Source organism: Bufo bufo, chromosome 2 (genome assembly GCF_905171765.1).
Source record: "Bufo bufo chromosome 2, aBufBuf1.1, whole genome shotgun sequence".
NCBI lineage: Eukaryota > Metazoa > Chordata > Amphibia > Anura > Bufonidae > Bufo > Bufo bufo.
The window spans coordinates 498,181,110-498,207,679 of NC_053390.1; the positions used below are offsets into that span (position 1 = coordinate 498,181,110).

General features: G+C 43.1%; 1 protein-coding gene across 1 annotated transcript in view; it reads right to left on the bottom strand.

The window, feature by feature from the left end:
* LOC120989596 (beta-1,4-galactosyltransferase 1-like) overlaps positions 1–26,570 on the bottom strand; it is a 327,777-nt gene that overhangs the window by 211,057 nt on the left and 90,150 nt on the right. Inside the window, exons 3-4 of the mRNA XM_040417800.1 lie at positions 19,828–19,944; positions 15,336–15,562 (exon numbers count right to left, since the gene is read on the bottom strand). Of these exons, the coding sequence (XP_040273734.1) occupies positions 15,336–15,562; positions 19,828–19,944 (344 nt within the window). The remainder of the gene's footprint in view (positions 1–15,335; positions 15,563–19,827; positions 19,945–26,570) is intronic.

Here is a 26,570-nt window from a genome sequence, read left to right on the forward strand (position 1 = left end):
GTGTCCCTAAAATAAGACGGAAGGGACACCACGAAAGGCATAAGGATTTTATCTATATAGACCCCAAGATTCTGACTAATACTGCCTATTCCTGAAACGATCGGCCTGCCCTTGAGTGGGTTAGTACCTTTGTGAATTTTGGGCATGCTATAGAATGTGGCACTTATAGGACTCTTAGAATAAAAGTGCGTCTTATGGGGCAAACAATACGGTAACTTTTATTATACTTGTGTCTAAAATAACAGACAAAAATAAACTAGATAATCAAAAAACATGGAATGGTCTTACTGGTAAGTAGTTAAATCGATAGACACTCAGTTTGCAGGCTGTTGGGGCCTTGCCGGCATGGGGGAGGGGAGGAGAAATATACTGGAAACTCTACCTAAATTGCCCTGTCAGGTCTGTTGCGCTCCAATGTCCTCCTAAATACGGAGCCACCGCCCTGGCAAGGGCAGCCCCGTCCGGAACCTGGCCCTATTATACAAGCCCTGTCAATCCCTATTTTGTGGGAGGAAAAAAAAGGGCGGAGGAAACCAAGATATGAACACAGCACCAAAAAGGTAGGTTAATGTCCAAAAAAGATGTTGTTCGGACGCGTTTCGTCTTGAAGATATTGCCCCAGTCTCATCAGGGGACCAGGGGCTGCAGTTGAAACCAGAAATTTACATACTCTATAAAAAAAGACACATATGCATGTTTTCTCAATATCTGACATAAAATCAGAATAAACCTTTCCTTTTTTTTTTGCAATTAGGATTACCATAATTATTATTATTTGCCAAATGCCAGAATAAATAGAGAGAGAGAGAGAGAGAGAATGTTTTAAGGCATTTTTATTACTTTCTGCAAAGTCAAAAGTTTACATACATTTCAATATTATTTGGTACCATTGCCCTCAAACTGTATGACTTGGGTCAAATGTTTTGGATATCCTTCCACAAGCTTCTCACAATAGTTGGTCGGAATTTGGGCCCAGTTTGTAACCAGTTTGGCAGTATGCTTTGTGTCATTGTCCATTTGGAAGACTCATTTCCGCACAAGCTTTAACTTCCTGGCTGATGTCTTGAGATGTTGCTTCAGTATTTCCACATAATCTTCTTTCCTCATGATGCCATCTATTTTGTGAAGTGCACCAGTCCCTCCTGCAGCAAAACAACCCCACAACTTGATGCTGCCACCCCTGTGTTTCACAGTTGGAATGGTGTTCTTAGGCTTCCAAGCTTCTCCCTTTTTTCTCCAAATGTAACGATGGTCATTATGGCCAAAAAGTTCAATTTTAGTTTCGTCAGACCACAGGACATGTCTCCAAAAATGTAGATCTTTGTTCCTGTGTGCATTTGCAAACATTAATCTGGCTTTTTTATATTTGTTTTGGAGTAATGGCTTCTTTTTGACAGAGTGGCCTTTCAGCCCATGTTGATACAGTACTCTTTTCACTGTGCATATTGACACAATCTTACCAGCTTCTGCCATCACAAGGTCTTTTGCTTTTGTTCTTGGGTTGATATGCACATGTCGGACCAAAGCACATTTATCTCAGGGACACAGAACCCGTCTCCTTCCTGAGCGGTATGATGGCTGTACATTCCCATCTTGGTTGTACTTGCGTATAATTGTTTGTACAGATGAACGAGGCACTTTCAGGTATCTTGGCTGATTTATTTAAACTTTCCCATGATGCTAAACAAGGAAGCAGTGTAACAAAACACCAATTCAAAAGCGCACATATGATATTACACAAAAATGTATTAGTAGAACAAATCATACAACAAACAACATATCACAAAATAAAATAAATGGCAGCAATACATGAAGGTACTATGACAGTATTAGTTCACCCTGGTCATTCAAGGCCGCATTGTCACATCTACATAGGGTATGCTGTGCAGTAATTATTATACACATATCACTTAAAATCTTTTAAAGTGCACCTATGTACACATCTAGCTACAAAAAATATTGCACAAGTCCCATAAGTAGCCATACCAGTAGCTACTGTTACCTCGCAGAGAGAAATCCAATCAGGAATTAACCTGATAAGTTGGAATACTATCCCGCATACCCTGGTAAGGACAAAACCATCATCAAATGAGAAATAAGTGCTATTACTTATTACTATGCCATTTAGCACTGCCTCCTCTTTCCACCCCCATAGTGCCCCCAGTGCCTCTCTAAAAAAAATTAATACTTGCCTCTCTCCATCAGAGCTTGTGGTGTCCCGGCGCAGGCGGTAACGAACGCCTCACTGTGTCTTCCCACGCCGCGTCATCTCGCGAGATGACCGAGTCCTGCGTCGCTCTACTGCCTTATAGGCTTCAGGCTCTCGTGGCCCTCATTTAAATTTCAGCTGCATGGCGCCCCCTGCAATTTGGCGCCAGGGGGGAACGCCCCCCCCCCCCCCCCCCCCCCCGCTACGCCCCTGCTTCTATTCCAATGTTGTTCTGACAGTTGGCCTAACTGTCCTCAGAGTTTGAACTGGAGGTGTGGATGCTTCATGCTGTCTCCTACACCTACTACAAAGGTGCCTAATAATAAGTCCTCAGGTAATGACTATCTTGCTAATCCTTTTGTCTTGCATAAAAACATGATAATTCCTTAAGTACTCGGCTGCATGCAGTTTATACATTGGTCACCCTGGAAGAGCGATCTATAGGAGTGGATTGCTCACCTCTAGGTACAATGATTGCAGGCCTTAACCCTGGGCTGTGGAGCCCGACAGGGACAGAGTAGAGAGGCTAGGAAGGGGCCTCCCTCCAGGTATTCAGCTACATGGCTGTTGCTTTCTAAGTAAGCTCATGAGAGAACTGCTTTGAACTGAACTCTCACTTGGATTCATCTGAGCTCATCTGATCTGGTTTGATCTTGACTCAACTGCCTAACTTAGGTCTGAGCTAAGCTATTTATACACACTGACACTGCTCCATCTTGTGGAGAAACAAGTGTAGTGCACCCTGACTAGGCCTGTGTAAAGGATCTTTGCATATATAATCATATTGTGACATGGGAGAATATAACAGGAGATAAAATACAAAATGCAGGCATATTACATGACATTAATACATAATTAAAACACGTTTGTGGTGCCCACGGTCAGTAAGTGGGACACTGCACAAACACATGACATCATCATACGGGCAGTCCAGAACTGTTTAAAGTCATAGTAATCTTAGTGTATGTAAACTTTTGACATGGCAGAAAGTAATAAAAAATGCCTTAAAACATTCTGTCTCTCATTTTTCTGGCATTTGGCAAATAATAATAATTATGGTAATCCTAATTGACCAAAAACAGGAAAGGTTTATTCATATATTGAGAAAAAAAATGCATGTCTTTTTATATACTATATGTAAACTTCTGGTTTTAACTGTACCTAAATAGGAGAAAGGGTGATTGCCACAGTTTACCAGTCCGGTATCACCTAGTACACCAAGCGGGGAGCTGATAACATGTCCTACTCCTGGTGGTGCATTAAAGTTTGTCTGACCTGTGTGTTGTGTTTAAAAGTCCCCCTTAGTGTCCACCACAGATATGATAGCCCAGGAATTTAAATAATACTACTCTAAAGGTTGGTTCACATCACTGTCTCATTTTCCGTTCTATTGATCCGTCAGAAGAACAGAAAACAAATAAAAAAACAAAAACGGATCCTTTATTATGAGTATCAGTTATGTTCATTATATTAGCCATTTCCGTTTAAGATCCATTATTTTAGATTGCAGAAAAAGTATTTTATGAAGTACTTTTTCTTCCTTCTTAACCCTAAACGTAAAATAACAGATCAAAATAAAGAATCTTTTTTTTTTTTTTTTTCTGTTCTTCTGATGAATCAGAAGAATGGAAAACAAAACTGTGATGTGAACCTCGCCTAACCTGTGCAATCTTGCATATTCTGACCTGCAATGTGCGCCCTCAGAACATGAGGCCTTGATAGATGATTTTCTCTCTTCATTTGTCTCTTCATTTTTCCTTCCATTTGTCTCCTATGCTGACCAAGCAGATCTGATGCACCCCATCACTCAAGAAGAAATATCTTGTGTGCCCCCTCTCAATTCCAAATGGCAAGAGCGATGGCCCAGACAGTTTACCTATTATTTACTATAAAAAGTTTAATTATCTGCTTTTGCCCCTCTCGCTTTTACAAGGATGTGCACGTCATAAACTGCCTTTATCAGTATACTTTCCGAGGAAGGAAAAGACTTACTATTAGATCTGTTCATGTGTTCCATTGTATGCCGTGTGTGCTGGTTGCTGGATACTGATGGATATATACTGTATCTAGGGCCATGTTGTCGGTGTGGCAGTGCATAGTCATCTCTGCATTATGTGTACTGGCAGCAAATACCTTGTGGTGTGAACATGACCATTGGTACGTCTCTCCTCTCTGTTCTATTCAGCAAAGCAGAGTTTAATTGCCCTTGCTTGCTGTGTGTTCTTTGTTCCGTGTAGAATTGAATCCCTCTTTCTGTTTGTGTGCACCTGTGGGCATCAATAGTTCCCAACAATAGCTCCTCTATCTGCTTCTGTTACCCTTTTCTCTGTCCAGTCTTTGCCACTGTGAATGTATGATCTATGTCCGTTTTCATGTCTGACCTGACCCAGCCTGAGATCCTGCTGTGGTCTGTCTGCTACCCTGTTCAGACTGTGCCTGTGGTTTTCTGCGTTTCTTGATCCAGCCTGTGTTCCTGAGTCCGAGGAGCAGCTGCTAAGTACATCAGGACCATCCCAGGAGGTATCGGTCTGGTCACTAACCTGCAGCGAAGGCCACATACCTGTATAGGTGTTAAGGTTCAATAATGGGGAGGCACAAGAATAACGCCCTTAGGGTTTGACCCAATGTCAAACCAGTTACTTGCCACAGTGGCTCCACATTACCTCTGATCAGTCTTGATCTGTAATAAGTGGATTTGTAACACTTACAACTATATAACAGCTTTAGACCCATTTTACTTCTTAACTGCAACCTGAGGTAGTGGCCAGAATCTGGCCTCTCATTTAGCTCCTCTTCTGCCCTCTATTATAGGTTCTGAACAATGTAGCTTTGTTTGAAATAGAGAGGTGACACATAATACCTCTTGTGTGATACTCTTGACATAAGTAGTAAGAAAAACAAGAATACCCTTATTCTTTCTTGGCACAGATGCCGGGAATGCTTTTGAGTTAACTGGTTATGCATGAAGAGGGTATTGGAAAAGCGCAAATTTCTACCAGTATTTTTCCATGCAATTTTTACTTTATACTCTCACCCTCGGCTAGAATACAAGTGAATTGCACTTTGTCCTCCCTGGCAACTTAGGCCTACCTTTTATGGTATGTTTCCAAAAAAGGGATTTCACTGGAACCGTTAACAAATTAAAACCAACATTTTGAGCCATCCGCACAGACCCAACTTCATGGATAATTATTTTCCTCTGCCTAATTTACCTAAAAAGCTTCTTTATAGCCAAGGTTTACTCCTGGAACACTCCATAGCTAAATCAAAGTTTCTAGTGGGGTGTGAAAATGAATTAGATATCTCTAAAGCTAAGGAAGATGTTGAGTATGTCCTATTGAGCTTGCATTTACATACTAGGAAACACTAGAAATCAATAACTAGGTGTTACCGAACGCCTCAATTTTGAACCAAAATAGGGTTTGTCCCACTGGAAACATGTTGGAGGTGCAGAGAAAGTTCCAGGTCCTACAAGCAGACCCTTCCGGCTGTAAGTTAATGCTGCCATCAATAAGGTATGCTCGGTTACTACCATGCTGGCACCAGAACACATTTTTCTTTGGCTCCCTAGATGCTGTTTTTCCCCCAAAGCAACTGACTTGACCCGAACCCTCCCACCTTGGACATGTAGGTAGCCAGAGTGCAGCCGATCTGTAGGATGGAGGAACTAGCAGGATGGGAGAATAAAAATAGAACTTCCTTCCTGCGAACTTGGTCTCCTTGGTTGTCTTTTGAATACTTAAACCCCACTTCTGCAGAGGTTATACAATAAAACTCCTGTAACATCACTCCTAACCCTGGGCCATACTTTCATACTTCACTTGCTGTTACCGCATAAGCTCTATCACTGGTATGATTTTTGGAACCTCCACACTAACATGAGTACATTTAGTTCTCTATGTTTTTTCTCTTTGTTACAATAATTATATATAATTATATGAATATTGTTAAGAGAGTCCTTATTTTTAGATTTTTAGATTGCTACAGCCTGCGTGCCACACCTCGCTGTTGACTTTATGTGTCATTAACTCTTGGCGTTTAATAAAAAGAGTTGCCAGTAAAAAAAAAAAAAAAAATTATGAATTCAGCTGAGAGCAATGGGAGTTGTTTGGTTGGTACAGTAATATGATCAAGGTGGGGGATGCTTTTTCTCTTTTTTTTTTACTTTTTTTTATCTTTTCATATTTCTGGTACTAGTACTAGTTTGGATGACAGGATAAAGAGATTGTCAGTATTTAATTTAAAAACATCTATCTGCAATAGTTTGCATCTGCTTGCAGGAAACACGTTTAATACAATAAAATAGTTAAGTAGGGGGTTAGATATCATTTGACTTTTCATAAGTTTGGTAATGTTGATTCACCGGAAAGAATAAATACTGTACTAGGTGTATCTCTGACCATGCACTTTTGTTGTTTGAAATTCTGCAGAATGTGTTGGTTGAAAATAATTTTTTTAATTATAAATCCATATAGGCTTACTTTGCTAGAAGGAAACGAGAAAAATATAGCTATAATTAAAAGATTTTTTTGAGGTAACTAGAAGAACGCCTCAATAATAATAGCATGAGAAATAGACTTAAAGGGGTTAACTGAGACCTATAATCCCCCCCAAAGGCCTGGGCTCCTCACACAGATTGTACTTACCTCGCTCCCCGGCACCCGCGTCGCTTCTGATGCCTTCGCGGTCACCTCTGCATCTCCCTGTCTTGCAAATCAAAATATGCGGCGAGCATTTTATTAGTGCATTGTACTCATTATGAGCTAAAATCATTTTTTAAGTTGGTCTTTATTAAAAAATATGGAGTCCTTTACTCTGTACAGAGCTGAGATTCTCTACTAGCAGGATCTGAATTTTCTCTCTACTCTGTCAGACAAGGACCTGATGGGCTCCTTTTCTCTGCTTTCTGACCTTATAAACACTCATAATAGATCACTTCTTATCTTACTGGTAAGAATGTGGCTTAAATAAGTGTTTATGACCTCTTAGTAATTTAGACATAATGTTATTAGATGACCCCGGAACAAAGTGAAAGCGAAAGTAGGATGCACACATCTAGAAAAACAGTAAACACTTTGTGACAGAACAGCTCAATATTTTTAATAAAGACCAATTGAAAAAAAAAAAAATTGGCCTCAAATGAGCAAAATGCAATCATAAAAAAAATTGTCCCAAAAGGTGTACATAGCCTTTAAGGATAAGGCAAGATTGAGGTACATGGCTAAAAGGTGTAAATAGCTGAATAAAGATATATAAAGGATCTATCACCAGACAAATATGAAAAGTGTACATACATAATATAACACAGCCAATAAAGACAACAAAGAAGCGGGCAGCACTACTGGACCACTCCTATGTGGTTACTCTGTCCTATAGACCCCGTTACACCCAGTGTATGTGGTGCACTGCCTTGAATAGTAAGCAAAAATACTTGATTAACAAGTTGTAGAAATGCAAGCGGCACTCACCACTGGAAAAGAATCTTCTTTATTTCGAATACATCGATACAGGTAAAATAGGGCTGGGGCGGACAACCTTCCACCGACACCGCGCTAGGTAGCGACGGCCTTTTCGCACACCTGTGGTAGCCGGAGGAAGCACAGTTGTGTGCGAAACGGCCGTCGCTGCCTAGCGTGGTGTCGGTAGAAGGTTGTCCGCCCAAGCCCTATTTTACCTGTATCGATGTATTCGAAATAAAGAAGATTATTTTCCAGTGGTGAGTGCAGCCTGTATTTCTACAACTTGTTTATCGATTACATAATATAACCAATCTATGCTGCAGAAAGCAGAGATAAAAAGCATTGCCTGGGAAAAGATTATCTCAGAAATAAAGATCACATATTGGTGGGATGAGAAATGACAACAGATTTTATATAACTGATTCAAAAGGGATTATGCAGAAATCTGTAACACTGTATGAGAACCTTTATTTATCCCAATTAGGCTACTTTTACATCTGCATTTTTAAGAGGATCTCAAAACCTGAATTAAAGGGATCAGTTTTGTCCCCATTCATTAATTCATTGTCAATGGGGACAAAATTGATCAGGATGCATATGCATCAGTTCAGTTCAGTTACATTTTGGGGCCGGACACAAAACTGCTGTAAGCAGCGTTTTTGTATCTGGTTTGCAAAACTGAACACACCTGATCAGGCCTGAAAATCAATGTAAAAGTCAATGGTGCCTGATTTGTTTAAAAAAAACGAAAAAAAAAACGAAACGTATCAGGCGCTCATTGGCTTACAATGATTTTCCTGCCTGATCAAGTTTGTTCAGTTTTGATTTAAAGGGGTTGTCTGGGCTGTTCATATTGATGACCTATCCTCAGGATAGGTCATCGATATCAGATCGGAGGGGGTCCGACACCCAGCATCCACGCCGATCAGCTGTTTGAAGAGAAGGCGCGTGCCTCCTCTTCATGGTTTACATGCTCGCCGTCGCATCCGCAGCGGTGAGCAGGTGTAATTACACCCAAGCCGCCCCATTCATTTCAATGGGACGGATCGCTACTATAGAAATGTATAGGAATGAGCCGTCCCATTGAAATGAATGGGACGGCTTGGGTGTAAATACACCTGCTCGCCGTCGCATCTGCAGCGGATAAAATACTGTAGAATAAAATACTGCCATATCACCATACTGTGGACGGTGATACAGTTGAATTCAAGAGGGCACATGGCTGCTGGTCAGGTGCATAATTCCTGATGCCCACAGCATTAATTAATGCTGACAGCATCAGATCATTATGTACCTGGCCAGGAGCTGTGAGTAGGGATTGGGAGGCCCCCTGGGCATCAGCCCAGCAGAAAATTTCCCTCTAGGGTCTATGACCAGTCCACGCTTGAGCACTAAATAGTATTGTTTTTAAGTCATTTTAGGTTTTGTCTGAGATTTTTAATTACTTCGCACAACCCCTTTAAAATCAAGTGGTTTATGTATGGAAATGTAGAAGAGATCCCATTATATGCCAATTAATTTTTATATATTTAAGCATTATATTTGTATTTAAAAAATTTGGTAATTTATGTGGCTCAAAGATAAATGAGAACAAGTCTGTTATATTGCCTTCGAGTGATAAATACATTAGAACCCATTTGAAATAGCTATAATACAAAATATGGCTCTCATAGAGAATATTGATTACATTCCAAAATACTACTGTACTTCTACATACTAAAGATTCTTTCTAAAGCAAACATCCATAAAAGTAACATTTTATAATGGTGCTCTCACCATGAAAATCTTGATGCATCCTATTGTGAGACTTCAGCTTTCGTCTTGATACTCCATACCTCCTAGTTTACATTATTATTATTATTATTATTATTATTATTATTATTATTATTATTATTATTCTAGAACCCAAAGGTCTGTAGTTTGTCCCAAATCTGTAACATCTGTGTGGAGTAATATCTGGAGCCCAGTAATAGCATAGCCAGTATAGAACCTTATGTGAGAAATTGATTACTAGAATTATATACAGTACACAGCTCCATAGTGCCGTATGAGGCACCATCATTTTATGCAGCACTACCGTGATACTGTAAGTGGAACCCAGTCATGTTATACACAGTCCGATAGAGAAACAAGGAGCATCATAACTACTGTATATACGGTAGAGCCCTATAATGAGATGCGGAGGTTGAGAATTATTACAGTCTTAAGCCTCATTCACATGTCAGTGTTTTGGTCAGTGATTTCCATCAGTGATTGTGAGCCAAAACCAGGATTGGAGCCTCCACAGACATAAGGTGTAAGGGAAAGATCTGCATCTATTCTGTGTTTGAAACCACTCCTGGTTTGGGCTTAAAATCACTGACCAAAACACTGACGTGTGAATGAGGCATTATAGTAATATATGGAGCACTATAATTATGCATATAACCCTATAGTAGTACATAGTACCCTACACCCTTGGAATATTCAGCTACTCAATAGTTTTTGACGACGGCTGGCTTCATGATGTCGTAACCCAACCAGCCACCCGGATGTCTCCCTGCAGAGTCAATGACCAAACTGCCCTGATTAAGGCCTCCTGCACACGACCGTTGTGTGCACCCGTGGCCGTTGTGCCGTTTTCCGTTTTTTTTCATGGACCCATTGACTTTCAATGGGTCCGTGTAAAAAACGGAAAATGCACCGTTTTGCAGCCGCATCCGAGATCCGTGTTTCCTGGCCGTGAAAAAAATATGACCTGTCCTATTTTTTTCACGGCCAACGGTTCACGGACCAATTCAAGTCAATGCGTCCGTGAAAGAACAGGGATGCACGCAAGATTGGCATCCGTGTCCGTGATCCGTGGCCGTAGGTTAGTTTTTATACAGACGGATCCGAAGATCCGTCTGCATAAAAGCTTTTTCAAAGCTGAGTTTTCACTTCGTGAAAACTCAGAACCGACAGTATATTCTAACACAGAAGCGTTCCCATGGTGATGGGGACGCTTCTAGTTAGAATACACTACAAACTGTGTACAAGACTGCCCCCTGCTGCCTGGCAGCACCCGATCTCTTACAGGGGGCCGTGATCAGCACAATTAACCCCTTCAGGTGCGGCACCTGAAGGGGTTAATTGTGCTGATCACGGCCTGTAAGAGATCAGGGCTGCCAGGCAGCAGGGGGCAGACCCTCCCCCCCTCCCCAGTTTGAATATCATTGGTGGCCAGTGCGGCCCCCCCCCTCTATTGTAATAATAGGTTGGTGGCCAGTGCGGCCCCCCCCCTCCCTCTATTGTAATAATTCGTTGGTGGCACAGTGTGCACCCCCCCTCCCTCCCTCTATTGTAATAATTCGTTGGTGGCACAGTGTGCACCCCCCCCTCCCTCCCTCTATTGTAATAATTCGTTGGTGGCACAGTGTGCGCCCCTCCCTCCCTCTATTGTAATAATTCGTTGGTGGCACAGTGTGCGCCCCCCATCCGCCCCCCTCCCTCTATAGCATTAACAACATTGGTGGCCAGTGTGCGGCCTCCCATCTCCCCCCCCCCCCATCATTGGTGGCAGCGGAGTTCCGATCGGAGTCCCAGTTTAATCGCTGGGGCTCCGATCGGTAACCATGGCAACCAGGACGCTACTACAGTCCTGGTTGCCATGGTTACTTAGCAATAGTACAATAGTAGAAGATTCATACTTACCTGCTGCTGCGATGTTCGTGTCCGGCCGGGAGCTGCCTCCACCTACTGTTAAGTGACAGGTCTGTGCGGCGCATTGCTAAATGAACCGTCACTTACCAGTAGGAGGAGCTCCCGGCCGGACACGAACATCGCAGCTCCCAGGTAAGTATGAATCTTTTACTATTGTACTATTGCTAGTAACCCACTGCCACCAATGATCGGAGGGGGGGGGGGTATATGGGAGGCCGCACACTGGCCACCAATGTTGTTAATGCTATAGAGGGAGGGGGGGCCAATGGGGGGCGCACACTGTGCCACCAACGATTTATTACAATAGAGGGAGGAAGGGGGGGGGCCGCACACTGTGCCACCAACGAATTATTACAATAGAGGGAGGAGGGGGGGGGGGGGCGGGGGGAGGCACACTGTGCCACCAACGAATTATAACAATAGAGGGAGGAAGGGGGGGGGGGGCGCACTGGCCACCAATGATATTCAAACTGGGGAGGGGGGGGGGTCTGCCCCCTGCTGCCTGGCAGCCCTGATCTCTTACAGGGGGATATGATAGTACAATTAACCCCTACAGGTGCGGCACCTGAGGGGTTAATTGTGCTGATCACGGCCCCCTGTAAGAGATCGGATGCTGCTAGGCAGCAGGGGGCAGTCATGTACACAGTTTGTAGTATATTCTAACTAGAAGCGTCCCCATCACCATGGGAACGCCTCTGTGTTAGAATATACTGTCGGAAATGAGGTTTCACGATCTAACTCATATCCGACAGTATTTTCTAACATAGAGGCGTTCCCATGGTGATGGGGACGCTTCAAGTTAAAATATACCATCGGATTGGAGAAAACTCCGATCCGATGGTATAAAAGGGACTCCAGACTTTACATTGAAAGTCAATGGGGACGGATCCGTTGACACAATATGGTGCCATTTCAAACGGATCCGTCCCCATTGACTTTCAATGTAATTCAGGACGGATCCGTTTGGCTCCGCACGGCCAGGCGGACACCAAAACGACTTTTTTTTTCATGTCCGTGGATCCTCCAAAAATCAAGGAAGACCCACGGACGAAAAAACGGTCACGGATCACGGGAAAACGGGACCCGTTTTTGCGGACCGCAAAAAAGTACGTTCGTGTGCAGGAGGCCTAATTCTTTTGAACCCAAATTCAGAAGCAGATACAAAGAAAACAATTATAAATCTTTGCATTATATCTCCACTATATTTAGTACGCATTTCTGATTTTGGCTTACATGAACAGATTCAAAATACTTGGCAAACGTACAATTTTTGAATAAAGCCTAATTTAACAAAGTCCCAAGTCCCAAGTCCCAAGTGGGTGCAATTTGGGATGTGGTAAGGGAGTACTTACATAAATTCAGTTAAAGGGGTTTCTGGTTAGAGACAGTTATCCCCTATCCACAGGAGGCTGATAGGGGTCCTAATGCTCGGACCCCCACGGATCAGGAGAATGGGGTGCCAGTACCCCATGGAGCCCCCTGAAATAGATGGAGCATCTGGTCAGAAACGTGTGCCGCCATGCCAATTTTCTCTATGGCAGTTCCAGAGATAGCCAAATACAACGCTTGGTTATTGCTGGTGCTCCCATAGAAATGAATGTAAAGCCGAACAGCTGCTCCATCCTTTCCAGGGGTGCTCCATAGGTTATGGGGCCCCGTTCTCCTGATCAGAGGGGGTCCCAGTGGTAGGACCCTGAAGGATTGAATAGTTATCCCCTATCCTATTGAATAACTGGAATACCCCTTTAGTTATTTCTAGAGATGGGACGGGGGATTCATCGAATCCACGAATCCCTCGAATCTTGCTGGATTCGTGGGATTCGTGGACTCGAATCCCGACGTCATTTGCCTGAAACGAATCTGACGAATCCGGTGGGAGGGACTGGGAGGCGGAGCTGGAGGCCGGTGCGTTCACTGTGCTCCGGCCCCTCCGCTCCAGTAGTTATAAAATGTGTAATTGTGATTAATAATCATGCTGCCCCCTCTGTCTGTAGTATTACATGATTCAATAAATCTTACTTACAGGGCTACTGCTATCGAAACAGGCCGGCCGGGCAGACGAGCGGCAGCGTCACTGACTGACGTCACCTGCCTGAGCCGCCTGCTTTATGAATGAAGCAGGCGGCGCAAGCAGGTGACATCAGTCAGTGACGCTGCTGCTCGTCTGCCCGGCCGGCCTGTTACGATAGCAGTAGCCCTGTAAGTAAGATTTATTGAATCATGTAATACTACAGACAGAGGGGGCAGCATGATTATTAATCACAATTACACATTTTATAACTACTGGAGCGGCAATGGGGGGGGGGGTCTGTGGATGACACTGTTAAGGGGTGGGGGGTGGGTCTGTGGATGGCACTGTTATAGGGTGGGGGGGGGTCTGTGGATGGCACTGTTATGGGGTGGGGGGGTCTGTGGATGGCACTGTTATAGGGTGGGGGGGTCTGTGGATGGCACTGTTATAGGGTGGGGGGGTCTGTGGATGGCACTGTTATAGGGTGGGGGGGTCTGTGGATGGCACTGTTATGTGGTGGGGGGGGTCTGTGGATGGCACTGTTATAGGGTGGGGGGGTCTGTGGATGGCACTGTTATAGGATGGGGGGGTCTGTGGATGGCACTGTTATGGGGTGGGGGGGTCTGTGGATGGCACTGTTATGGGGTGGGGGGGTCTGTGGATGGCACCGTTATAGGGTGGGGGGGTCTGTGGATGGCACCGTTATAGGGTGGGGGGGTCTGTGGATGGCACTGTTATGGGGTGGGGGGGGGTCTGTGGATGGCACTGTTATGGGGTGGGGGGTCTGTGGATGGCACTGTTATGGGGTGGGGGGGTCTGTGGATGGCACTGTTATAGGATGGGGGGGTCTGTGGATGGCACTGTTATGGGGTGGGGGGGTCTGTGGATGGCACTGTTATAGGATGGGGGGGTCTGTGGATGGCACTGTTATGGGGTGGGGGGATCTGGGAATGCCAGGGGGAGAGGTGAGAGGCACTATGATACTACTGGCACATTGGGGGGAGGCACTATGATACGGGCACATTATGGGGGGAGATGGCACTATGATATGGGCACATTATGGGGGGAGATGGCACTATGATACGGGCACATTATGGGGGGAGGTGGCACTTTGATACGGGCACATTATGGGGGGAGGTGGCACTATGATACGGGCACATTATGGGGGGAGGTGGCACTATTATACGGGCACATTGGGGGGGAGATGGCACTATGATACCGGCACATGGGGGGGGAGGAGAGAGGCACTCCGCACTTGATACTGGCACATGATTAGGGGGGCATCTATGGGGACACTTACTGGCACATTATTGGGTGGCACTGTGGGGCCACTTCTTATTGGCACATTATTGGGGGGCACTATGGGGGCATCTACTGAGGCCACAAAGAAGGGGTATTTTATATGGGGGGCTCTGTGTGGTACTAGTATTATCAGGGGTATTATCTGTTTCTGCAGTATAGTATTGGGGAGCACAGCGGAACAGTATTGGGGGTGTTAGGATGATTTGTCCAGAAGATGGGAGGATGATGGAAAAGTAGTAAACAGATTTTTTTTTTTTTTGTCAAGCTGCAGAGATGAAAAATGGCTGAAAACTGGTGGTCTGGTCTGAAGGTCTGAAAGGAGAAGATGAGGAAAGAGAACATCTACAAGAGACGTCACTGGATGTAAGAGGTATGTGGCTGTATTACCCTGTATGTTCTGTAGTGATAGGAGCAGGGGTCATAGCAGGGGTCATCGCGGTCATATAGGCTGCGACCGTGACTGGGAGGTGGAGGATCAGACAAACTGACGCGGTCTGACTTTGTTTCTTACACCGTGCATTCACACAATTATGTACAGGATTCGTAGGATTCGAGATTCGAAAGATTCGATATATTCGAGAACCTTTTCGGATTCGGATTCGAAAAAAATTGGATTCGTCCCACCTCTAGTTATTTCACAACATTCCACAAAATTTATATAATTAAATTTTACCTGCTCCACAACATAAATACCATAGTCTGCCTGTTGTTTCTGTAGGAAGGGATGCATGTTATACAGCCAGATCTTAAGATGTGGTTCTCTATTTCGAAATGGGATGATTATAGCAATTTTCTGTAGAGCTGTACAGTTGTCAGGCTTGTTGTGGCCTCCAAATGGTATATTTGCATTTTGTAATTTTGAGTAATCAAAAGACACATTCAGTTCAATATTGTAAGGACCTGTTATTTAAAATAAAGATATACAAGTGATTTAAACATTAAATTGTCTTAGAAAATATAACTTTAGAGTATGTATGATGTTGTCAAAATCTTGACGTTGTCAAAATCTTCTGTGTATTCTGCCACTGTGGTTTCTGCCGCAGTCGTTCACTTCGGATGCTGTGGACCCACTTGTGGTTTAGCCTCCATTGAATGGAGCACAGATACCCTGTGTGGCTTCAAGCTGCGTCTGTCTGGCCACTGCATCACACAGCCTTAAAGTATGAATGAACGCTGGGCTGCAAGCAAAATGTTGTGTGACTACAAAACATGACCAATAAAAGGCTTGTAAAAACACATGAATTTTAAGATGCTTTTTACAAGGTAGAAAAAATGTAGTGTAGCAACACCCTTATTATGCCAAAGCCTCACATATTGTTTAAGAATAATGGGCATGCAGTCATTAAAGAGAACCTGTCACCATAAAATGTAATTCAATCTGAAAGCACCACATTATAGAGCAGGGGGAGCTGGGCCAAATTGATATATAGTTCTGTGGGAAAAGATTTAATAAAATGTGTAATTTACACATTTATATCATTTTTTTTTTCACCTTCTGTGAATACCTATCGGTACAGGAGGGAGGTGTTATCAGTGACTGATGGCATTGTGTGTATCAGTGTGCATATAGCGACAGCTGTCAGTCACTGATAACGCCTCCTCTCCCTACCAATAGCTGTTCACAGGAAGAGGGAGAAGCAAAGATATAAATATATAAATTACAAGTTTACTGAATCTTTTCCCACAAAACTACCTATATCAATCTGCTCAGCTCCTCCTGCTCTATAACATGCTGCTTTCAGGTTGCATTGTATTTTGTGGTGACAGGTCCTCTTTAAGTAAGACAGTATGTAAAGGGATGTTATAAAATGAAAGAACACACAGAAAAAGTTTAGAAAGTTGCTAAAATTTTCATTGGAAAATCACAGAAAATAATGCTCAGCTGAGAGTCTCAGATTTTATCATATCAGAATGAGGGCTTAGTTCATGTATGATGTTTGCATCTATTGTATTAGTGCATTATTTACTGTGATTTTTCTTTCATAAATGTAGCCATGCACATCCGCATATCTAGTTATCATACTGGGCAGGATGTTTTGTATCTTTTTCTGTGATTTTTGATTCAAGTGTAAATGCATTTGTATTTTATCTTGGGAGTAGCTTTTTTGTGCACTTTTGCCCATCTAGCCCACAGGCAACCTTCATTAGGTGGTACATATAGCTGTGCGTGCTCTTCCTCTTATTGGATGCTTGGTGCACACAGAGGTAACATGAAGCAGCACAGTTAAGGTGAAATTAAAAAAAATTAGAATATCGTGCAAAAGTCCATTTATTTCAGTAATGCTAATTAAAAGGAATTGCATTAATGCAGCTTAAAATTAGAATTTTGTGTAAAGTTTCAATATTCTAGGCTCAAAGTGTCACACTCTAGTCAGCTAATTAATACATACCCCCTGAACAAAGAGTACCTCAAAATTGTGACTTTGGGGTTTCATAAGCTGTAAGCCATAATCATCCAAATTATAACAAATAAAGGCTTGAAATATCTCGCTTTGCATGTACTGAGTCTCATATATTAGTTTCACCTTTTAAGTTGCATTACTGAAATAAATGAACTTTGCATGATATTCTAATTTTTCGGGGTTTACCTGTATATGTGCAGGGTCTGCTCTCCTGAATGTCGATGCCCAATGGCATAGGTAGGTTTAGAGTAGGTCCTCCCTCACTGAGACCACCTTGGTGCTGGTAGGCGGGCACAGATGTGTTTTGATCAAAATATATTGGCTGAAAGTCTCAGATTTTATCATATCAAAATGAGGGCTTATTCCATATATAATGCTTGCATCTATTGTGTTAGTGCATTAATTTCTGTGATTTTTCTTTTATAAATGTTGCCATCCACATCTGTATATTCATTTATTACATTGTGCAGGATGTTTTGTATCTTTTTTTGTGATTTTTGATTAGTTTATGTTCTTGAAGGAGTGGCACCGTCAAGTGTGAATGCGTTCCTATTATCTGGGGAGTAGGATTTTTGTGCACTTTTGCCCCGCCTATCCCACAGGTGACCTTGATTAGGTGGTACATATAGCTGTGCGTGCTCCTCCTCTTTTTTGTTGCTTGATGCACACAGAGGTAACTAGGAGCAGCACACTATATGTGCAGGGTCTGCTCTCCTGAACGTAGATGCCAATGGCATAGGTAGGTTTAGAGTAGGACCTGCCTAAGACCACCTTGGTGCGGGTAGGCAGGCACAGATGTGTTTTGATCAAAATATATTGGCTGAGAGTCTCAGGGTTTATCATATCAGAGTGAGGGCTAAGTCCATATATAATGTTTGCATCTATTGTGATATAGTGCATTCTTTTCTGTGATTTTTCTTTTATAAATGTTGCCATGCACATCCACATATTCATTTATCATATCGCTCAGATGTTTTGTATATTTCTCTGTGATTTTTAAAATTTTCTTTGTACAATTGCTAAGCAATTCTATATAAAATGTGTCTAAAAAAAGAATCTCAACATTTTCCAAACTCTGTTTGAATGTACAGTTTTGCCCATAATTATTCATAGCCTTGGCAAATTTTGACTTAAAGTTACTTTTATTCAACCAGCAAGTAATTTTTTGACGGGAAATGACATAGGTGTCTCCCAAAAGATAATAAGACGATGTACAAGAGGCATTATTGTGAACAAAAAACATTTCTCAGCTTTTATTTACATTCGAGCAAAAAGTGTCCAGTCCAAAATTATTCATACCCTTCTCAATAATCAATAGAAAAGCCTTTATTGGCGGCTATTACAGCAATCAAACGCTTCCTATAATTGCAGACCAGCTTTTTGCATGTCTCCACAGGTATTTTTGCCCATTCATCTTTAGCAATGAGCTCCAAATCTTTCAGGTTGGAGGGTCTTCTTGCCATCACCCTGATCTTTAGCTCCCTCCACAGATTCTCAATTGGATTCAAGTCTGGACTCTGGCTGGGCCACTCCAAAGCGTTAATGTTGTTGTCTGCTAACCATTTTTCACCACTTTTGCTGTGTGTTTTGGGTCATTGTCATGCTGAAATGTCCACTGGTGCCCAAGGCCAAGTTTCTCTGCAGACTGCCTGATGTTGTCATTGAGAATCCTTATGTATTGCTCTTTTTTCATGGTGCCGTTTACTGTGATTAGGTTACCTGGTCCATTGGCTGAAAAACACCCCCAAAGCATTAGGTTCCCACCACCATGTTTGACAGTGGGGATGGTGTTCTTTGGGTTGAAAGCTTCTCCTTTTTTTACGCCAAATGAAGGAAACATCATTGTGACCAAACAATTAAATTTTTGTTTCATCTGACCATAACACAGAAGACCGGAAGTCTTCTTCTTTGTCCAGATGAGCTTTTGCAAAGGCCAAGAGAGCTTTTGTGTGCCTTATCTGGAGAAGTGGCGTCCTCCTTGGTCTGCATCCATGGAACCCAGCAGTGTGCAGTGTCCGTTGGATTGTCTGCCTTGAGACATTGCCACCAGCAGAGCCCAGATTCACCAGGATGGCCTTGGTGGTGATCCTTGGATTATTTTTCACCTCTCTAACTATCCTCTTGGCCAGCACAGATGTCACTTTTGGCTTCCGACCATGTCCTCTGAGATTTTCCACAGTGCGGAACATCTTGTATTTTTTAATAATACTTTGCACTGTAGCCACTGGAACTTGAAAACATTTAGAAATGGCCTTGTAGCCCTTTCCTGACTTGTGAGCAGCTACAATGTGCAGCCGCAGGTCCTCACTGAGCTCCTTTGTCTTAGCCATGATTGTCCACAAACCAACTGCAGAGAGCTGCTTTTTTTCACCTGTTGAGTTGATTAAAACAGCTGTTCCCAATTAATCAGCGTAGTTAGGATGCTTTAGAACAGCTTGGACTATTTGGAATGGTATAGAACTTTTGATTTTCCCACAGACTGACAGTTTGTGAAGGGTATGAATAATTTTGGACTGGACACTTTTTGCTCAAATGTAAATAAAAGCTGAGAAATGTTTTTTTTCCCCACAATAATGCCTCTTGCACATCGTCTTATTATCTTTTGGGAGACACCTATGTCATTTCCCATCAAAAAAGTACTTGCTGGTTGAATAAAAGTAACTTTAAGATAAAATTTGCCAGGGGTATGAATAATTATGGGCAGCACTGTATGTTGTATATTATAATTCTGCTTCAGTAAAAATTTGATTAAACTTAGCTTACCTAAGTCGAGAGGTAGAGTGCAGATTGGCAATTTGTGGTGTTTTTTATATATATAATTGCCATCTATCTTCCATGTTGACAGCCAATATTGTACTTCTTTTGTAGTTTTATTTGCACCTATAAGAAAAAATATGCTTCAGAACAGGGTTGCCAACATTATTCTTCTTTTTTTTTTTTTTACTAGAAAACATATAAAAATAATGGTCAGTGAACATTTTCACAAAAAAATCAGAAAACTAAAAAGTAATATACACATATCAGCCACAACATTAAAACTACCTGCCTAATATCTCACCCTTTTATCTCATGCTCACCAGAAAAATGAACTTTTACTCTTAAATGAATAAAAAAAATTTTTAAAACTGTCATCAACTTAGCTGTCCGGGCTCCAGTGCTCTGTGGTTAGGGCATGGCTGCATGAAATGCGCTGCCAGACCATGCTACCCATGAAGAGCTGTCTGGCCGTGCCCCCTGGTGATGTGCATAGCAATGGAGCACAATGCTCTGCTTTTCCCAGCAGCATACATGTGCTGGTGGAGATTAGTAGCTATTATGTTTAGGTGTGTCTGGTTCTGCTTCAGGCCTGAGTGACAGCTTAGCCATCCTAAATCTGTGCAACTTGTGTTCTGGTCCATTCGGCTGCCGAGTCCATGGACCTATCAGGTTCTGATCCAGGGACTCAGCATCCTGTTTAAATCTCTTGCTGGCAATAAGCCTTTGCCAGTGATAGTTTAAGACTCCCTAGCTGTGCTCCTGGTTCTGTGTGCATATGGATTGTTATTATTGTTATTGACCTTGGATTGCCTTTGAGCACTTTCTGTATTGTGTTTTGGTACTGTGTTTCCCATCTGGTTCTGACTTTGGCTTGGCTTTGTGACTACCTTCTGTCTCGTGACTTTGTACTGATTCGCCCTCCTGGATCTGACCCATTCCTTTACGACACTGTCTCTGTGTTGTTCTGTCTCTTTGTGTGTCTGTCTTGCATTGTTGCAGAGTACAGAATGTCAACCAGTTGCAGACTTGCCGCCTAGGGCTTGCACTGCAAATAGGCAATTATAGCGGGCAGGGTTCCCGTTAGGGCTTACTGTCTGTCCCTTCCTGTGCACTGTGGTTACAAAAGATGCGAATTTATGTAAAAAGTTTTTTTTATTAAAATGCAACCAATTAGGGCCTCTTTCACACTTGCGTTGTCCGGATCCGGCGTGTACTCCACTTGCTGGAATTACACGCCGGATCCGGAAAAACGCAAGTGTACTGAAAGCATTTGAAGACGGATCCGTCTTCAAAATGCTTTCAGTGTTACTATGGCAGCCAGGACGCTATTAAAGTCCTGGTTGCCATAGTAGGAGCAGGGAGCGGGGGAGCAGTATACTTACAGTCCGTGCGGCTCCTGGGGCGCTCCAGAATGACGTCAGAGCGCCCCATGCGCATGGATGACGTGCCATGAGATCACGTGAGCCATGCGCTTGGGGCGCCCTGACGTCACTCTGGAGCGCCCCGGGAGCCGCACGGACGGTAAGTATACTGCTCCCCCGCTCCCCACTACACTTTACCATGGCTGCCAGGACTTTAGCGTCCCGGCAGCCATGGTAACCATTCAGAAAAAGCTAAACGTCGCATCCGGCAATGCGCTGAAATGACGTTTAGCTTAAGGCCGGATCAATGCCTTTCAATGGGCATTAATTCCGGATCCGGCCTTGCGGCAAGTCTTCAGGATTTTTGGCCGGAGCAAAAAGCGCAGCATGCTGCGGTATTTTCTCCGGCCAAAAAACGTTCCGTTCCGGAACTGAAGACATCCTGATGCATCCTGAATGGATTTCACTCCATTCAGAATGCATTAGGATAAAACTGATCATGATTCTTCCGGCATAGAGCCCCGACGACGGAACTCTATGCCGGAAGAAAAGAACGCAGGTGTGAAAGAGCCCTAAGCAGTCTTCTGCAGCCATAACAGACACCAGCGCCACCAGAGATGGGACTTATTTTCCCACACATTCCTGTCACGACCATGGTTATGGTCGTGACTCCTGAACCGCATGCTGTTGCCTGCGGTCTGGTTTGGTTGTTCAATCACAGGTGAGGGCCGCTAGTTTGTTGCCTCACTTGTGGTTGCCGCTGGCAACATAAGGTATGTGGCAGTAGAGCAGCTGGAGCTGGTTGCTAGGCTGCTCGCTGTCATAGCAGGCGGTTGTCTCAGGCAACTTGTGTTATTTGTGTGTACACTTCCCCTTTAAGTTGCTGTCTTCCCTTGTCTGGTTTTGGAAGGGTTAACTCCCTTCTTTGTCTGTGAATACTGAGTGTGTCTGAGTGTGGGTGTGACTACTTTCGGCTATAAAGCCTTTCTGGAGACCTGATGCTGAGGGGTACTTCAGCCATGGTTGCTGGAGTCATCCTCCTGCTTATTTACCATCTGTCAGTGTGGGCCACCCTTGTGGTCATAAGTTTATGTCACACATGATGTTATGAAGGTGTGTTTTTGGTATGCTTGTTTATTGCAGCTTATGGTCCTGGGTTCCTGTGTGATGTGTGGTGTGTGCTGTGTCCGTTTGTGTTCTTGTGGACAGCAGCACTTTTGCATGGGTTCCAGGCTTTGTGTCTGTGGCAGGTAGGTGCTATACTTGTTGCATTTAACTGCCATTGCCATAAGTTGTTAATGTCCCCCTTTTCTTGTAGCTTGCCCAGTGAGACTCCTGTTCCTCCGTTCCTAGGAGGAACAGGTCGTCTTACCCTGCTCCTAGTTGAGGGCCACCCTGAGGGCTAGTAGGAATCTTAGGTTTACGGTGTATGAGCCCTCCTACCATCAGGGTCGGCTCATACGGCTAGGAGACAGGGTCAGAGTTAGGGATATGATAGGAGGTGACCTGCTCCCTGATCTCTGTCCTGGCCTTGCAGCGACCAACATCTTCTGGCATTGCACGGCTGAGGGTTTTCCCCATCCTCAGCTGTGACAATTCCATAGACGCTCTATTGGATTAAGAGCAATCGAATTTGGAACACATTTGTTATTTACCTCACCCAGGCCCAGTGTATTCTAGCACACAGTCTTGCTAAGCAACAGGATGCTTTCTCCACTCCTGTTTCAGCTCCAGTTTTGCTGCTCCTGATCTACACCTGATTTTTAACTGTTATATATATTGTGTTCACAGAAGCAAAAAGATAATATGCCTTTAAGATTCATTATATGGATGTGAGGTTAGCTCAATGACAGCAGAAACAACAGAAAGCATAGAGTTAAACTGTTGTTGCTGGGCAGGAGTCTTGACCAATCACAGCCAGCCTTACACACAGCAAGAGTTTTGACCAATCACAGCCAGCCTCACACACAGCCTGTGTGGGAAATTCCCCCAGCAGGAGCTGCTAGAAATTATTATTTACCAGAGAGAGAAGCTTAACAGACATTCACTCCATTAAGAGCTGTGTTTTATGGAAGCAGAGAGGCCAAAATAGGTATTTAAAACAGTTACATAATGTTCCTACTGTTAATATAGTGATTAGAACTGTATACTGAACCAGTTATATGTGTGTTTACTTACAGTTCCACCAATTGCAAATGCCATACAATTGCAAACTACAAAGTTCACAATCCAAATTCAAATTCCATATTGCAATCCAAATTGCATACAACCATACCAGATCATACTCAACCAATCTGCAAATAGTTACTGCTAACTGCATAATGCAAATTGCGACCAAATTCAGCAAGTGAACTATTAGTTAGACCTCAGATATACCTCTCAGAGAGACCATAAAGTGCTTAAATAACTTAAAGTGAGAGTACAGATACTCAAGAGAGAAATATATCCACCATTTTATGTTGAATGACAAGACTGAACAGTTGAACCACCATCTTATGCATACTGCCATTTTGTGATATCTTTTCAACACATGTTATGTACATGGACTATCTGCTGTGAAGGCTGCAGTTTTATATATGAAGAAAAGTTGAAGTTAATAAAGAAGTTATTTCAAGCATTTGGTGTGCTCTTTAAACCTACTGTTTCCATAGAACGGCGCTAGAGGAATTACAGAGTAATAGACAGTCTGGTTAGACTAAAGGTCAGAGATACCAAAATTCTTCTAATGCCACAGCGCAAAAGGCACTTCATAGTGCGGCGCCTGCCACAACCAGATGGCTCCATTCTTCTTGCCCATAGACCTCTATGATGACGGATCAAAACGAAATGCCTCTAAAGGTTTTCATTTTGAATTCCGTCTTACAAATTCCATTATTTTTCGTTATAACATGGAATAATAGAATTTGTAATGCTGATGTGAACCTGCCTTTACCCAATTGCAATATATTTCACGTTTAAGTGCCACAATGTAAACTTGGTTACGTGACCCGATGTGACATCATGCGGAAAGCAGCCAACTGATTTCCGGCTTCCCTCTGATGACATAGCCATGATTTTTTCCCCCCTATAAATATGTGAGTATATGATGAAGGGGTGTGTGTTGAAGCCCCGAAAGGCGTTGAGTGTCTTTAATAAAGCCATCTGGTACCCGAACTACGAAGAATGTGGATTCCATCCTTGGGCCGTGGAAACGGTCCACTACCATCAAACTGACCCAGCACGAGGGGATGGTGACAAGTGACTTGAGTTTACTTTGTACGTCCTCTCGAGTAAAGTCAGCATAGCCAATAATTGGGAATTACTAATATTTTTTTATAATTTTTTTTTTAATGTTCCTTTTATTTAAAAAAAGTACCTGTATGATTATGATTTACTACCATACCACCTATAACACAGAGTGCCTCTATAGATATTTTGCCTTTTTTGGATTCTTGCAGGGTTAGACTGGGCCTAAAAAAAGTAGCTACCCAGCACCCAGCCCACATATAGCAATGCGCTGGGTGTCAAATTTTTCTTTTGATTTTTTTATTTATTTATTTTATGCACTAATATAGCGCTACTATATTCTGCAGCACTTTACAAACATTAGCATCAAGCTGCCCCCAATGGGACTCACAAGTTAAGCCACACCCTTAAATACATAAGCCATCAATAACCAAAAAACTGCTGAAAAAGTAGTCATACCCATCTAATGGAAACAGCATTATGTCACAGTCTACTCACAATGCCATTTGTACTTCTAAGTTGTTACTCAGCTTTTCCAAAGCTCTGAATGGAAATCTAGCTGGAAAAGATGTATCACTATCAAATGACACAGTCTACAGGCCTGTAAGAAATCTAGGCGAATAACTGCATCTTTAGTTGTAATGGCAGCCATGTTAGTTGCCTCCCAGCTTTTCCAGAATCAGATATGAGACAGATAATTATAGCAGGTCATATGCATGTTTGAGGATATGAAGGATGTATCTGGGAACTCCATCCCTTTGGTTCCCGATGATGTGCTGGCAGCACTTTCTCTTCAGGCTCCAGCAGCGGCACACAGGAACTACTCCATGGAGAACATGCTCCCAGGGAAACAAGATCCCTTCTGGGCAGTGTAAATGGTCTAGGGGTGAAGGCCCCTCACCATGACCCTTCCTAGGCACTGCACCACCAGTGACTAGTGGTAGACATGGCCCTGTGTCCTGTATTTCATATTTCCCATGTACTTTCTGCTTACCGCAAAAAATTGCTCCAAAACCCACAGGTGCAATACATGCCACAAAAAAACGCAAAAATGCAGAAATGCGCCTAAAAACTGATGTGTGAATACAGCCTTGTGCTATTGGAAGCTATCACACAAATGGGAACAGCTCCTTACTTCTGGTATATATATACAGTATATATTGTATATATATAATATATAAAGCTGAGTGTATGTGTTTGTATAAGTATATGTCTGCTAAAGGAATCCGCACCGTCGCATTTACAATCACGAAATTTGGCACACAGGTACATCAGGTGTCCAGGAAGGTTTTAGATCGGGTATCAGTCACATTTTAAGGGAACAGAGCTCTGTGAAGGTCACTGTTAAATGGGTGGGGTACTGTGGCAGTGACTGTTAAAGGGGCAGTCGCTGTGTAAGTCTCTGTTAAGGGGGCTGGGAATGGTGGAGGTCAGTTAAGGGGACTGTAACCTATGGTCAGTGTTAAGGGGTGGTTGCTGTAGAAATCACTGTTAAGGGGGCCGGCACCTGTGGTGGTCACTGTCAAGGGGGTGGGGTGCTGTGGAACTCACTGTTAAAGGGGCAGGCTGCTGTAAAGGTCACAGTTAAGGGGGTGGGCTGCTGTGGAGGTCCCATTTTAATGAGACGGGGCACTGTGGGGGGGTCAGTGTTGAGGGGTGGGGGGCTGTGGATGTCACTGTTATAGTGGATACTGTCGATATCTTTTAACAACACACACAAACATTAAATTAAATAGATTAAATATACCCACACAAAGCCGGGTCCTTCAGCTAGTCTATATATACAGTACAGACCAAAAGTTTGGACACACCTTCTCATTCAAAGAGTTTTCTTTATTTTCATGACTATGAAAATTGTAGATTCACACTGAAGGCATCAAAACTATGAATTAACACATGTGGAATTATATACATAACAAACAAGTGTGAAACCACAGAAAATATGTCATATTCTAGGTTCTTCAATGTAGCCACCTTTTGCTTTCATTACTGCTTTGCACACTCTTGGCATTCTCTTGATGAGCTTCAAGAGGTAGTCCCCTGAAATGGTTTTCACTTCACAGGTGTGGCCTGTCAGGTTTAATAAGTGGGATTTCTTGCCTTATAAATGAGGTTGAGACCATCAGTTGCGTTGAGGAGAAGTCAGGTAGATACACAGCTGAT